At 42.6% G+C, this 15,000-nt stretch overlaps 1 protein-coding gene across 3 annotated transcripts in view; it reads left to right on the top strand.

Moving 5' to 3' along the window:
- LOC143296707 (uncharacterized) overlaps positions 1 to 15,000 on the top strand; it is a 133,489-nt gene that overhangs the window by 23,993 nt on the left and 94,496 nt on the right. For all 3 annotated transcript variants that reach the window (XR_013057155.1, XM_076608756.1, XM_076608755.1), the window contains exons 4-9: positions 2,698 to 2,814; positions 3,938 to 3,970; positions 12,047 to 12,108; positions 12,726 to 12,838; positions 13,814 to 13,883; positions 14,856 to 14,928. Coding sequence is in view for 2 of the 3 variants with exons in the window: in XM_076608756.1 (XP_076464871.1) it covers positions 2,698 to 2,814; positions 3,938 to 3,970; positions 12,047 to 12,108; positions 12,726 to 12,838; positions 13,814 to 13,883; positions 14,856 to 14,928 (468 nt within the window). In the remaining variant the exon portion in view is untranslated. The remainder of the gene's footprint in view (positions 1 to 2,697; positions 2,815 to 3,937; positions 3,971 to 12,046; positions 12,109 to 12,725; positions 12,839 to 13,813; positions 13,884 to 14,855; positions 14,929 to 15,000) is intronic.

Genomic DNA, 15,000 nt, shown 5'->3' with positions numbered 1-15,000 from the left:
TGCACCGTTGTGTACACACCCATTCTCTGTCTCTGCACCGTTGTGTACACACCCATTCTCTGTCTCTGCACCTGTGTGTACACACACATTCTCTGTCTCTGCACCTGTGTGTACACACCCATTCTCTGTCTCTGCACCGTTGTGTCTGTTGGACCGTGGGCCTGAAGCTTCATCACCTCATTCAGGGTATGCAGGAAAACCTACACACAGACACAATAAACAATGCGCGGTTTGGGTTGCTCTGTCTCTGTCTCTGTGTCTGTCTGTCTCTCTAATATGGGATAATGATCAAGTTTGAATCTTGAAAGATGCGTTTCAATGTGTCTCCAAAGAACGGAAAGTGCTTTCCCTCTTTCTTCATTTCTTTTTTCTGCCTTTTTTCTCTCTTCCTTCCTTTCTCCCCCCCCCCCCATTCTTTCCTTCCTTTGTTTTTGAAATCACTTCTTTCTTTTGCCTCGGTTTCGCTTATACCTTTTTTCTTCTACTCGTTTTTCCTTTTCCTTATGACCACATGCACAACGTACAGCTGAGCCAGGACCGGCGGTGGGGAGGGAGGGCATGCTGGGTGTGTTCTCAGACTGGGGTACAAGTGTTTGCCGGCAAACAGGCCACGTTAATCGACTGGCCGAAAAAAAAAGTCGTGTCACCTTGCTCATTTGGCTTTTCAAGGCGCAGAGAAGTGTGTCAGTGTTGAGGGAAAACAAACATCACTTTGGCTCACAACACTGGAAGCTCTGTTGGCACCAACAGATGATGTGGACTGAAGTGGTTGTTGGCTGTCTGCTGTGAGCCTGTTGGGTGGGGAGGGGAAGAGAGAGGAGTCAACTCAAACTCTCTCTGTCTCTGTCTCTCTGTCTCTGTCTCTCTGTCACACACACACACACACACACACACACACACACACTCACACTCACACATACAATTTGCTGATGTGTGCCAAGAAAGCGAGAGGAAGCGTGTTGGTAGTTGCCGCAGTGTGTCAGAAAATGTCGTGTACTGCAGAAGGACTTTCTCCCAGAGAGGGGGCACTAAGCACCGTTCCTGCAATCAAGAGATAATGGCCTGTTTCCTCCGTCACTGTTGGTCTTTCTGAATGGGACCATTTACCTGACCGGGCAGCCCGTTTTACTGCTGGGCAAGTGGCAATCTGTTGACAAACATACCTTGCCTAAATCCCGGAAAGTGCCCCTCCTGTGTGCTGTAGGAAGTTATGGATTCACCTGCATTCACACACCTGATGAGTGAGAGATTTCGTTTGTCATGTACTGACAACCCGTCCTTAAAAGGAAACAGCACGACGAGAAGCCATTTCCAACAGATGTTTGAATTGAGCCCCAAAATGTACATGTCAGTCAAAATCACTTTTCGTTAAGGCCAGTGGTTGTGTTAGGGACATAACATGCAGTCCATACATTTCCTGCCCTGTCCTGTCTTCTTTGTTCCCTGGACATCCAGAGTCATTGTCTGACCGTTACGGACTCTTCTGAGAGTTAAGATTCCCAAAGTGGCAAAAGAAAGAAAGAAAAAAAGCCTTCACCCCACCCTACACTCTAAATGATCACTGACTTGAACGATCGCTTAGAGAATTGGAATCAGTACATTCATGAGTTTCCTGCCTATAAGAACAAACGCGAATCTGGTTTGCACAATCGTCCAAAGAGTCAAATAGTTATACAAGTGCCGCAGTAAAGGAAAAAAGAAGGTTTAGCCAGCTTGGAGAATAACAACAAAACACCTGTAACAACCACATGAAAAAGCGATATAGATATAACGTTTATCAGCACGAAGAGGTCTGTTGCAGCCTGTTCTTGATCCGGCTGGTTTTTACCCGGGGTCAGATCTAGTTAGCCCGGATCTGGGGTCTGTGTAGACTGGCCTGGAATGACCTCGGGAGGTAAACTTCAAATAATCAGAACTGATCTCCCCAGTTGGATTTGGTCTCCCCAGTTGGATTTGGTGGATTTGGTCTCCCCAGTTGGATTTGGTCTCTCCAGTTGGATTTGGTCTCCCCAGTTGGATTTGGTGGATTTGGTCTCCCCAGTTGGATTTGGTCTCTCCAGTTGGATTTGGTCTCTCCAGTTGGATTTGGTCTCCCCAGTTGGATTTGGTGGATTTGATCTCCCCAGTTGGATTTGGTCTCCCCAGTTGGATTTGGTGGATTTGGTCTCCCCAGTTGGATTTGGTCTCCCCAGTTGGATTTGGTCTCCCCAGTGTGGAGGACGGGTTAATTTCCTACTTCCTTATTTATCTATTTTTTTTTCATTTCCATTCCTTCTTTGAAAAACATTTCCTTTGTTTCTTTCTTGTTGGGAAAGGGACATGCCATGATCATGAATGGGTCCCTGTATGCTGTTTTTGACAACTATATTTCAACACTGCAAGCTTTGAATGTGCAAAACATTTACAATTTTTTGTATGTAAAAACATCGTTTTTTAACTATCGTACTACCTCGTGCTTCATGGTCGCCCAAAGACAATATTATATCTATAACTTTTATACGAGGACATGAAAATTGATTGACTGACTTATTCGTTTGATTTACGTTGATATTTGATGAGAACGGCGACAGAGAAATAAAGAGAGCTGCTGTACATCTCTTCATGACATTCATCTGATATTGGACAGCAGTCCCTGTGATGTGTTTGGCTGTCAAATGATTCGTGCTGCTGTACCGTGTGTTTTTTGTCTGGGTGCAGGTGTACCAAGATTTGGGTACAGAGGTCCTGCAGGCAGCCTGTGACGGGTACAACGCCTGTCTGTTCGCCTACGGTCAGACTGGAACAGGGAAAACCTTCACCATGATGGGCCACCCGGTCAGTGACCAGCCCTCTCTTCAACCTGCATTCTCTCTCACGTGATTGTCTCTCTTTCCCGTCAACTGTCTGTCTCTTTCTGTTGTTCGATGTCATAGACTGTCATTTAATGTGTTTGGAAATTGTCACTTGAGAGAGAGAGAGCGAGAGAGAGAGAGAGAGAGAGAGGGGGGTGGTGGGGGTGGGGGGGGAGACAGAGAGCTGTACTTTGCTTTGTTCGTCTTTTAAAGCTCACATTGATTAAACAAAAGACGGAAGAGGAATTTATCCGTTATACTCCCCTCCCTAAAAGAAAACAAATATCGCATTACAGTCTATTGATTATGACATTGTTGAATATTCTTTTTTTTTTTTCAATCACCATTATGGTTTTGCTAAACTTCTATAGTATTGTTTGCAAGGTATTTTCATTTCTGTTTGATATGTTATTGTTTGCATTTGATTTTTGTTTGACATACTATTTGCAAGGGGTTTTGATTTCTGTTTGACGTATTATTGTTGCAAGGGGTTTTGATTTCTGTATGATATGTTATTTGCAAGGCAAATGTGAACATACCACACCTTTTCTGAAATCACTGCTTTGGATTCCCATTCAGACCAGGATTTCGTACAACTCTCTTCAATCAGCTTGTCATCTGGCAGTCCGTGGCACTGAATATCTCTCTTATATTCTTCGTTAATACAAGCCATCTCGAAATATCTGATCTTCTACTGATAATGGTATTCTTTCTATTCCATCTGTAGAGCAACATCATTCGGTCAACGTACTCTTTCCTTTCAGGGTCTGGAATAACACTTCCTTTAATATTGGACGCTTCATTCCACAGCATCTTTGACGTCCTCTCTGAAGAACTATCTGTTAACAGGATTGGTACATTTGGTTCTCTCACTGTGTGTGTGTGTGTGTGTGTGTGTGTGTGTGTGTGTGTGTGTGTGTGTGTGTGTGTGTGTGTGTGATATACATAGGGAAAGAGAGGAGAGAGAGTGAGTGAGTGAGCAAGTCAGTTTCATGTGTTGTGTTATGATACTTGTTTGAAGTTTGTGTTAAAGGATTTATTTTATTATTATCGTAATTCATTATTATTATTATTATTATAATTTAATATTATGACTCGTGTTTCAGGGAGAGGTGGGGCTGACGCCCAGGATATGTGAGGTGAGTGGCCCGGAGTCCTTTCTGACGTGGTCTTTGTCATCCACCGGGTCAAGGTCCTGTCTTGTGGGTCCTCTCTTTCCTGGCCTCTCCACAGCGTGTCTCTCCTCTTTGGTTCTTGTTGGATTTCATTTCTCGTCTTTTCCACGTCGTTCATTTTGTGCCTTTCCTTATTGACTATACTGCCTCTGTCTGTCTGTCTCTCTTTCTCACCATCAGTCTCTTTGGCCTTGTTTATAGCTGTGTCTGTCTGTACGTTGTCTTTGTCCATCTCTCTTTCTGTCTCTGTCTCTCTCTATCACGCACACAGACACACACACAGACACACAGACACACACACACACACACACACACACACACACACACACACACACTCATACACACGCACATACATGTACGCATACACACTTGCACAGGCACACACGGGAACAGCCCATCAGCACGAATAATCCGACGCCGCGACAATTGGATGGTCTGAAAGTCCGTACTGGGGCAGACCCAAACCTGGCCTCGTGCGAAAGAGTGAGTGAGTGAGAGAGAGAAAGAGAGAGAGAGATATATATATATAGATAGATAGATAGATAGATAGATAGAGAGAGATAGATAGATAGATAGATAGAAATAGAGAGATAGATAGATAGAGATAGATAGAGATAGAGAGAGAGAGACAGAGATAGATAGATAGATAGAGATAGAGATAGACAGAGAGATAGAGATAGATAGATAGAGATAGAGAGAGAGAGACACAGAGAGAGAGATAGATAGAGATAGAGAGAGAGAGAGACAGAGAGAGAGATAGATAGAGATAGATAGAGAGACAGAGAGAGTGAGAGAGAGAGTGAGTGAGTGAGTGAGAGAGAGAGAGTGAGTGAATGAGTGAGAGAGTGAGAGAGAGAGAGAGAGAGAATATTTCCATGAGTGCGCTCTGCTGGAAACGATGAATTATGATTTAAAAATATCTCTCTCTCTCTCTCTCTCTCTCTCTCTCTCTCTCTATATATATATATATATATATATAGTCATACATGAAACGCTATGAAAAAAAACCCCGCATCAACTTAGATTTGTTTGCTCCTACATAGTATATATAGACAGACAGATAGGAGGACAGATAACAACAGCGTTTTATTTACACCCGACACTCAATCAAAGACGAAGAGGTGTATTTTGATAGAGAGACAGAGAGAAAGAAAGAGACACGCAGAGAGAGAGAGAGAGAGAGAGAGAGAGAGAGAGAGAGAGAGAGGACTGTTAGTCTCTAACACACGTATTGGTGTTAAAGGAAAGGCAAGACGTCAGTCAGTTCACATAAACGTAGTAAACGTGTCACTGAAGTTAAACCGCTCAAATTTGGTCTTTACTACTCGTCATGCTTTCTGTCAAGGACAAGACAAGACAAGACAAGACAAGACAAGACAAGGACAGGCTGACCGTGTTAGGTTTTGATGTGCGTGTGTCCTAGCTTGATATTGTTCTTCTTTGGGTGTTGATCTGACATTGTCAGTCAAAAAACCCCAACAAAACCCAACAACAAACAACCCGCCCAAAAAAACACCAAAAAACAAAAAACAAAAAAAAAACAAAACAAAACAAAACAAACCACCAAAACAACAACAACAAACTAAACAAAACAAACCAAAAAAACGAAAACAAAAACAAAAACAAAAAACCTCAAAAAAGCTCATTAATACCGATTGACAAGATGTGTGTATTGAAAAGTATGTTTGAATGTTTATTGTTTATTAAGTCAATCAAAAACACCACACAAGCTGATTATTGACTGGTTCTTTCCTCCAAAACCTGGACACAAATAGACCGACTGAACCACGGTTGTCGCTGACAAAGAAATACGAAAGTCATTCACAACATGCTCAAAGATAAGTAATTGATTTAAACTGAGAACGTCATATCTACACGCACATAAGGACAACATTCATTTCGGACAGCCATACGCCTCCTCACTGGCACATGTTTATCACGAGGACTTACTGCACACATCCCATAATAGTCGAAAGCTTCCAACACTAGAGTGGTAGAGCTCCGTGATAGTGTTGGTTAAATGCCAGTGATTGCATGCAGGATTAAATACACACTCTGTCTTCAGGGGTTGTGTTCACACCCTGTAGGATTTATCGACCTTTGGAAAAGAAAGGGTCGTTTCTGAAAGCCAGTGTGAGAAGGTTGGGGCACTGCAAAACAATGGTTATGTCTGCTTGGCTGGGGAGGAAAATAATCTCTTAAGCAGAACAAACAATCCGAAATGTAATGATAGAGAGTAAGAGTGCTTGTGTGTATGCGTGTCTGTGTCATATTGTTTCGCACACACACACACATACGTGTGTGTGTGTGTGTGTGTGTGTGTGTGTGTGTGTGTGTGTGTGTGAGACAAATACATAGAAAGCACTGAGGTAAATACGAAGACCGGTAAAATATAAAAATATGAACAACAGTAGGCTCTTCATGTCTTAAAACTTGTGTTCTTAAGAAGCAGCAAACTTTCGCTGTAAAAACAGCTTCTTCAGGCAAAGGCTCAGAAGTGAAAGCTTCACATGCTGGTTAAATAGCAACCAGTGAGTAAAAAGTCAGGTAAAACTGGGAAGGTAAAAAACATGCTGCATGCAAAACAATCATAGAATTCAACTCACACTCCACACACTGCCACCCCCTCCCTGCACACACCATCATCGCTCCTAAGGCTCCTATCGCAGTTAAGGGGGGTGGGGGGAGTTGGAGTGAAGGGGCAGTGGGGAAGTGGGGTGGCCGGTGGGGAAGTGGGCCAGACTTAAAACAAATCAGTCAAAGCGCCCCAGAACAAAACCTCCATACCAACATACATCACAAATGCATGTAAAAATACATATAATCAGATATACATACACACAACCATACACACCCACATGCATGCACACACACACGCACACACACACACACACACACACACACACACACATATATACATAAACACACACATACATATGCGTATTATATATGCAACACACACACACACACACACACACACACACACACACACACACACATATATATATATATATATATATATATTTTTTTTTTAAATGGAAATATTTAAAGAAAAACCGTCAGTAATATGAACAGCAGCAAAATAAGTGAACAACGCCAGTGATAATACATTCTGATAACGAGGATGACTGTTACTGTAGCTGCCGCAGCAACTTCCCCCACCGCTACCATCAGGAAGGAATCAGTTATCACCATAACACTCACACAGAATGACTAATGCTCAAGCACTGTGGTGCAACACAAGCAACAGAAAACACCTTTTTCAGCCGCTCCCCCGGGACCCGATTACACTGGGCTGTTCTATGACTCAGTCCACAATGCCAAGCGTTCAGCGTGGGTGCCAACAACGTCGGGTGTGTTGACACCTTTCCAACATATACCCGCACCCGTACCAGTCGTGATTTTTTTTGTCGTTGCGAGTTTGCGAGGGTGTGGAGTATATAGATATCCAGTAAACAAATGAAAGGGAGAAAGGGGAGGGGGGAGGGAGGGAGAGAGAGCGGGAGAAGAGAGAGAGAGAGAGAGAGAGAGAGAGAGAGAGAGAGAGAGAGAGAGAGAGAGAGAGAGAGAGAGAGAGAGAGAACCCGAACGAATGATTTCACTTATCAGGACCACACGCCCGAAGGTGTCGCCGTGGTACACTGGGTTAGGTGTTGACTTGTGATCCAGTGATCAGCCCGGTTCAGCATTGCGTTGTGTCCTTGGGAAAGGCACGGTCCTCCCATTTTCCTGGCTCTGTCCAGATGGGACCTCAGTGGGGGAAGGTTGTAAAGGTGGAGGGGAGGACTGGGCCCCACCTTCCTGTCAGGTGGCCAAGAACAGTGGATATCAGTTCACTGCCTCGGTGGTCGTAAAATGCCATGGGACCTTTAACCTTTAACCTTAACACGACAGTGTCAAAGAGAACAGAGGGGCGCGGATCAGGGATGGGTTATAAATCATTTGAGAACAATTGATAAGACAGAGAGAGAGAGAGAGAGAGAGAGAGAGAGAGAGAGAGGTTTTGTGCTTGTTTGGATATAAATGTGGAGAGACATTCCCAAGAAATCAATAAAGACTCCATTCACATAGCGCGTGTTTCATCGCCATTCAAAGTGCTTGGTCCTTGAGGGGCTTTGCGCTGTGTCCTTTGTCTCTTTGGAATGTCCCATGTCTCCTGGAAATGTCCTTTGTCTCCTGGAAATATCCTTTGTCTCCTGGAAATGTCCTTTGTCTCCTGGAAATATCCTTTGTCTCCTGGAAATGTCCTTTGTCTCCTGGAAATGTCCTTTGTCTCCTGGAAATGTCCTTTGTCTCCTAGAAATGTGTGTTTTAGGAGAGCTAGAAATGTTAGGATCGTGAATTAAGGTATTCTACATGTCGATGGCGCATGTTTCTGACTGATTTTTTCTTCTAGAAAATCGTTTGAAAAAACATATGTCAAGATCTAATTCATTTGCCCCCTACGAATACCTGCCCCCATCTCAATTTGTCGAAAAAGCGCGAATGATACCTATCCCCACCCCCACTCCTAAGTGATCCAAATCTTTTAGTTTTCAATTTTGCATAAATTTTGCTTTGTATTCCAGACTTCTTTCAGAACACACACACACACACACACACACACACACACACACACACACACACAAGTTATTGGCTATTGGATACATATATTAGAGCTTTCTCAAAATTCACTTGTATACACAACATATAACTGCATGTATCGTCAACAAATGAAAATGTTCAGTGGCTACTTTTCATAAGAAATATATTAACTAGCACTGGATTAGATCATGTTTGGAAAAATAAGTTCACTTTTAGTGTTAAAAGATTAAAGCATGCTGTATCCAAGAAGCTTGAAAATGAATATATAAAATTTTGGAAACAGAAACATGACAGTTCATCTAAATTAGCATTTTACAAGAACGCTGTGACAAATTATAAAATTGAACCGTATTTAAAGAATACAGCAAATACACAACACAGGAAAGCACTGACCATGTTACGAATCAGCGCCCATGACTTACAAATCGAACAGGGAAGATATAAAAATACACCGAAAGAACAAAGACTGTGTGATACTTGTAACAGTTTAGAAGATGAGATTCACCTTTTAGACAATTGTGTAAAGTACAATACTTACAGACACAGATTCCTAATCGATATATGTCGTCCAAATGCAAAGCCTAGTGAACTGATCCTTCTAACAGAAATACAGCCAAGGCTGACGAAATTTGTTCATGAATGTTTCTCTTCTTAATATGCTCATGTTTATGTTTCATTGTGTCTTATAAACTTTAAGGTTTTATTACCATAAAAGTATTCTATTCACACACACACACATCAACCAAAGCATTTGTCTTATCCCGAAAACAGCGCTGGATTGAAAAGACATCAGTCGCTATCAACTGTGGATCAAACAGATCAAACATGGGAGCGAGTTAAAATGAAGTTGTGCAAAGTGTCTCTCAAAGTCCAGGCTCAGTGTGACTGAGTGCTGAGTGGCCCAGTGATCCATTGCCGGACATTCCTCTATCTCTTTCCAGCCAGCAGATAAAACTACAGACGAACATGATCAGAAACTCATTTTTTGAACTGGGTGCTGTCTTTTGGTGTGGAGTCATTGTTGGTGCGTTAGATGACCGTGTGTGAGAAACACTCACTCACGGGAACGCATAAACTGTTTCTGTCTCTGCCTTCATATCTCTGTCTCTCTCTGTCTCTGTCTGTTTGAGTGTCTTTCTCTGTCTGTCTCTCCACTAGCTGCAGTGATAAAAAGGAGGAAAGTGTGGATATATAACCAGTGGAAGCTGTCATGTTTTGGATTCGTGATTCAAATTGTCCTTGTCCGCGTCAGGTGAAACAACTCGCCTCTTGAAATCCTCCCGTCCGTCCGTTAATCAGTCAATGAAAATATGAAGGTTTGTGCTCCCGAAATGTCCGTTCCTCTCTCCTTTCTCGTTCCCCACTTCCTTTAAACATATGACAAAGTTGTTTCACCCAGGACGATTTCACAGACAACAAACAACAAAGGTCAGTAAGTCAGCAATGAAGACAAATTACCGCTCTCCTCCACACCCACAGACCTTAGCATTAAATACACCAGTGGGGATCAGGGTCATATAACAAACAGCACCTGATAAAAGTGATTTTCCCTTCCCCATGAACTTTTTTTTCCAAAAAGGTGGAGTGGTGGCCGAGTGGTAAAGCGTCCGTCTAGGAAGCAAGGGAATCTGAGAGCATTGGATCAAATCCTAATCTTGCCCCTCCACTGGACCTAGGGTGGTGGTCTGGACGTTTGTCATTTTGATGAGACGATAAACTGGGGTCCCGTGTTCAGTATGCACTCAGTGCACGCATAAGAACCCATGGCAAGAAAAGGGTTGTCCCATGCAAAATTCTGTAGGAAAACCCACTTTGATAGAACAAATGTTGCTGTCCTGTAGCGACGCGCTTTCCTCGGGGAGAGCAGCTAGAATTTCACACAGAGATATCTGCTGTGACAAAAGAGTAAAACAACACAGCACGATTTGCAGTCTCAAGAAAATAAAATAGAATGTATGGGTTCTTCCGTCTATTGTTGTATATGCCCTCCTCCCATTGAAAAGGAAACGTTTAGCAAGTGTCGGTTTTCCCACCAACAATCAATCACAACATCATAACTACCGGCAAATATCCCACAGGACCCGATGGACTTGTCAGAGTAATGTAGCACAGATGTTACCAAGATAAACAGATGATTATACACCACTATTTTCCATCACAAAGCAAAATTCACTCATCATCATCAGGAGAATGTCTTCATTTTTTTCCAAATGCCGGAAGAAAAGCTGTCTTACTACCATTTATCACATCGAAGTATATATACTGCGCTGTTAAAAAACACAAAGCCAATACAGCCAACACGTTTGAAGCACACCAGCCACATCATCCACTTTGATCGTCACCATGATGATGGTCAGTGTGTGGTGATGGTCAGTGTGTGGTGATGGTCAGTGTGTGATGGTCAGTGTGTGGTGATGGTCAGTGTGTGGTGATGGTCAGTGTGTGATGGTCAGTGTGTGGTGATGGTCAGTGTGTGGTGATGGTCAGTGTGTGGTGATGGTCAGTGTGACCAACATGATGGCGGTGGCTGCAGTAAGGTGCAGGAAAAAACACTTTAAATGCCAGTGAACTTCCTTGTCGTTTATCATCATCCGAAATGTGCAGTATTGTTGAAAGAAATATACTATACTAAATTCCTTTCTGTCTTTTGAAGTTAACACTTCTGCCTTATTAAATGCTGGAAGAACTGACAGGGCTGTTACGAGCATGACACTTAGGTTATTACTGAATGCCCCATATACAAATATTGTGAAAATATTAAATGCATTTGCAAGGGTACGTTTAACGGTAGAGCACGTTTTAACCCGCTGTTAGAAATGAAACCTATTTTGCCTCCAGCCAGGAATTATTGAACGCGTGTTACCAGTTTCAGATGTTAACTGTTTTTTTTTGAAAAAAGTTATGTATTTCAAAATGTTCTTTATCAAAGTTAGCAAGTTATGTGTTGAATAGTCCAGCTGGTTGTTTATTGTGGGTCCCAACATCCTCCTCCTTTCAAATGATAATCTACAGAAGCAGTGCATACAATATTTCATTATTGATTAATTTTCTGTCCTAATCCCGCTTCCCCCGCCCCCCACCCCCCCCACCCCCCTCTCACACATCCTTACAATATTATGTTTTTTCCCCCCCATTAACTGACACTCACCCTCTCCATTTAACATTTTGTACTCTATCTTTTCCACATTCTGTTCTCTCTCTCTTCCTTCTTCAGTCCCCTCCCCTCCACCTCAGTTGCCACCTTTTCAGTTGAATGATCCTTCCCCTGCCATTGATTTTCGGAAATGATGATTTCTAAGTAAAAATTAATAAAAACAATGATCATGATGATAGAGGTAATAATAATATCAGTAATAATGATAATATAATCTATTTTCAGTCTAATGTCTTCATCTTGGATGAACAGACTATAGATGAATAAAGGAAACGTTGCAGTGAGGAGAGGTGTGGTTGCAGGGGCTGTTCGGCTATGTGGACGAATGTCAGGAGGAGAACAGCACCTTCAGGGTGCAGATCAGGTCAGTGCTGTGCCTGTGGTGTTGGGCTTGTTGTTGTTGTTGTTGTTATTGCTGTGGTTGTTATATTGTTATTCCTGTTGCTGTTGTTGTTATTGTTATTGTTGTTATAACTGATTCTTTTACAGCGCCTATCTTCAGTCCGAGACCAAAATATTGGCGCTTTACAGAGTCACGTGACATGACTTTGAACAGCAGCATCACTTTGCCAGGTGATTGGATTTTGACAAGTGACATGACTGATAGGCGACATGATTTATACAGGTGACATGACTTCCGCTTAGACAGGTCACAGATGATATGACATTGACAGTTGCCGTGACTTTGACAGATGACATGACAGCAAATATTGCCCAGCAAATATTAAAGTAAAAAAAGTTTTTTTAAATAAAAAGTGTGTGTGTGTGTGTGTGTGTGTGTGTGTGTGTGTGTGTGTGTGTGTGTGTGTGAAGGGAGATGGCATGGGGGTGGTGGTGTTGGGGTAGGTGGGGGGAAAAAGAGGCTGAGTGTGGAGAAGTGGGGAGGTTATGAGTATGAATTTCAAACACGTGTGTGTGTGTGTGTGTGTGTGTGTGTGTGTGTGTGTGTGTGTGTGTGTGTGTGTGTGTGTGTGTGAACAGCTACATGGAGATATACAACGAGCGTGTCCGTGACCTGCTGAACTCGTCCTCCCAGCCACAGCGCTTCACCCTGAGGGTGCGGGAACACCCCAAAGAGGGGCCCTATGTGGAAGGTAGGGCGTCTGGCGGGCTGGCGGTCTTCGTGAGGAGAGAAAGAAAGAGAGAAGGGAGGAAGGAAGGAAGGACGGAAGGAAGGAAGGATGGAAAAAAGGAAGAAAAGAAGGGAGACAGAAAAAAGAAAGAAAAGGAGAAAGGAAGGAATGTAGAAAGAATAAATGAATGAAAGAAGGAGGGGAGGAAGGAAGGAATGGAGGGAGGAAAGGATTGAAGAGAGAAAAGAATGAAAGGATGAAAGAAAGAAGGAAGGAAGGAAGGAAGACTGAAAGGGGAAAAACGAAGAAAGGCTGAATGAAAGAAACAAAGGAGGAAGGAAGGAAGAAAGAAAGAAAGGAGGAAAAGAAGAAGGAAAGAAGGACGGAATGAAGGATGGATGTACAGAAAGAAGGTTGTGAGGATTCACTGAAGGCATCAGAACAATGACACAAAGCGGCAGACATCGCAGAATCACCGAGTTTCTCACCCCGCAATTTTCTTCTGGTGTTTCAGTGTGTGGATGTCTTTCTGTTTCTTTTGTTTTGTCCCCCTCAACTCCAATACACATGATGATCATAAATGTGAGTGCCTCACAATGATCTCGCCATCAGAACAAAGTATCGTGTAAGTTGTGTTGACTCCGTCCCGCTCTCTCTGTCTCTCTCTGTCTGTCTCTTTCTTTCTCCCTCTCCTTTTTTGTTGTTGCTTGTTTGTTTGACTGCCTTGCCCAGAGGGCCAGATGTAAGAAAAGCATGTCCTTGGTCATTCCTCCCCCCTCATTCAGTTCACTTCTCTCTCTTTCCTCCCCCCCCCCCCCCCGCCTCTTTTTCTCGCTGATTAGCAAGAACACACTGCAGGAACAGACCATGCTTAAAATCCAAATTCCTTGAGAAGTTGGTTTTGAGTTAAGAGTTAAAAAGCTAAGAGTTGAGAGCTGTCTTTGTGTCGCTGGCCGTGGATAGCGCACAGAAGCCAACAGCCCTCGTTGTTTTCAGACCTGTCTCGTCACCAGGTGAAGGACTACCATCAGGTTCAGACACTGCTGGACAGAGGAAACCAGAACAGGTACCACCCTCATCTCTTCCTTCTCTCTTTCATTTTCTTCATTCTTCATTCCTTTCCGTTTATATATTAGTTATTTCTTCTTCTTCTTATTTGTGAGTGCGTGCATGCGGGAACAGCAGTTTTCCGCTGAAGCGTAATACGTAATTTTCAGAAAATATTAATTTTGAAAAAAAAAAAAAAAAAAAAAAATCAATTTAGGCCACAAGTTTACACTGTTCTGTAGCTACATACTTCTCGGCCACCGCATTTCGGACAGTTCTGACGTGCAGGTCAATAACGACCAGTGCTGAACAAAAATCTGGGTTGCCACATGACCTTCACCAAAGGTCAAAATCATTCAGTTATTGGATGTGTTTATTTTTAACTTTGTCATTTAAAAAAAGAAAAGAATGATGGAACACATCCAGATGAGACCTTAACTTTATCAGAGGCATCAAAAGAGTAGATAATGAAAGAAACAATAAACCATTTCTATAAACTCGTACATAACCTGCCATGAAGGTCAAGGCTTTGATGGTGTTCCGTTTGCATTGATTTATTTGTACTGGATTAATTGGAAGAACTGGATATCTAATCACCCTGGATATTAAATATCATTCTTTTATACAATTTTTTACATCTGTTTCATTGTCAAATATGATTTGGATTGTCTGTCTCCGTGTCTATCTATTATTGTAGTCTCTGTGAAATATCGTGTCTGTTTCTGTATCTGTTTATTGATTCATCCAGTCTGTATGATATCAACTCCGTGTTTCTGCATTTTACAAACGTTTTTTGTTTATTTAGTAATGTAATCTGTATGATATAAACTGTTTGTCCTTCTCTCTCTCTATTTACGTAGACTGCAATCTATAAACTGTCTTTGTGTCGATTTATTAATGTAGTCTGTATGGCATAAACTGTGTCTGTCTATTGACTGATGCATTGTGGAGGGATGGTGTGATGTGTACAGTCAGATGTACTGTTGACCAGAACCACAGCAGCCACACACATGCACGAGCACAGCAGTCGCAGCCACGCCATCGTCACGCTTCACTTCACACAGGTAACCGGCTCACAGGTTGGGCTGGGGGTGGGAAGGGTGGGGGTGGTGGGGATGCAGGAGGGGTGGGGAAAG

Source organism: Babylonia areolata, chromosome 21, assembly GCF_041734735.1.
Source record: "Babylonia areolata isolate BAREFJ2019XMU chromosome 21, ASM4173473v1, whole genome shotgun sequence".
Classification (NCBI taxonomy): Eukaryota; Metazoa; Mollusca; class Gastropoda; order Neogastropoda; family Buccinidae; genus Babylonia; species Babylonia areolata.
Note: the sequence above shows the minus strand (reverse complement) of the source record. Positions and strands in the feature narration are given on the sequence as shown.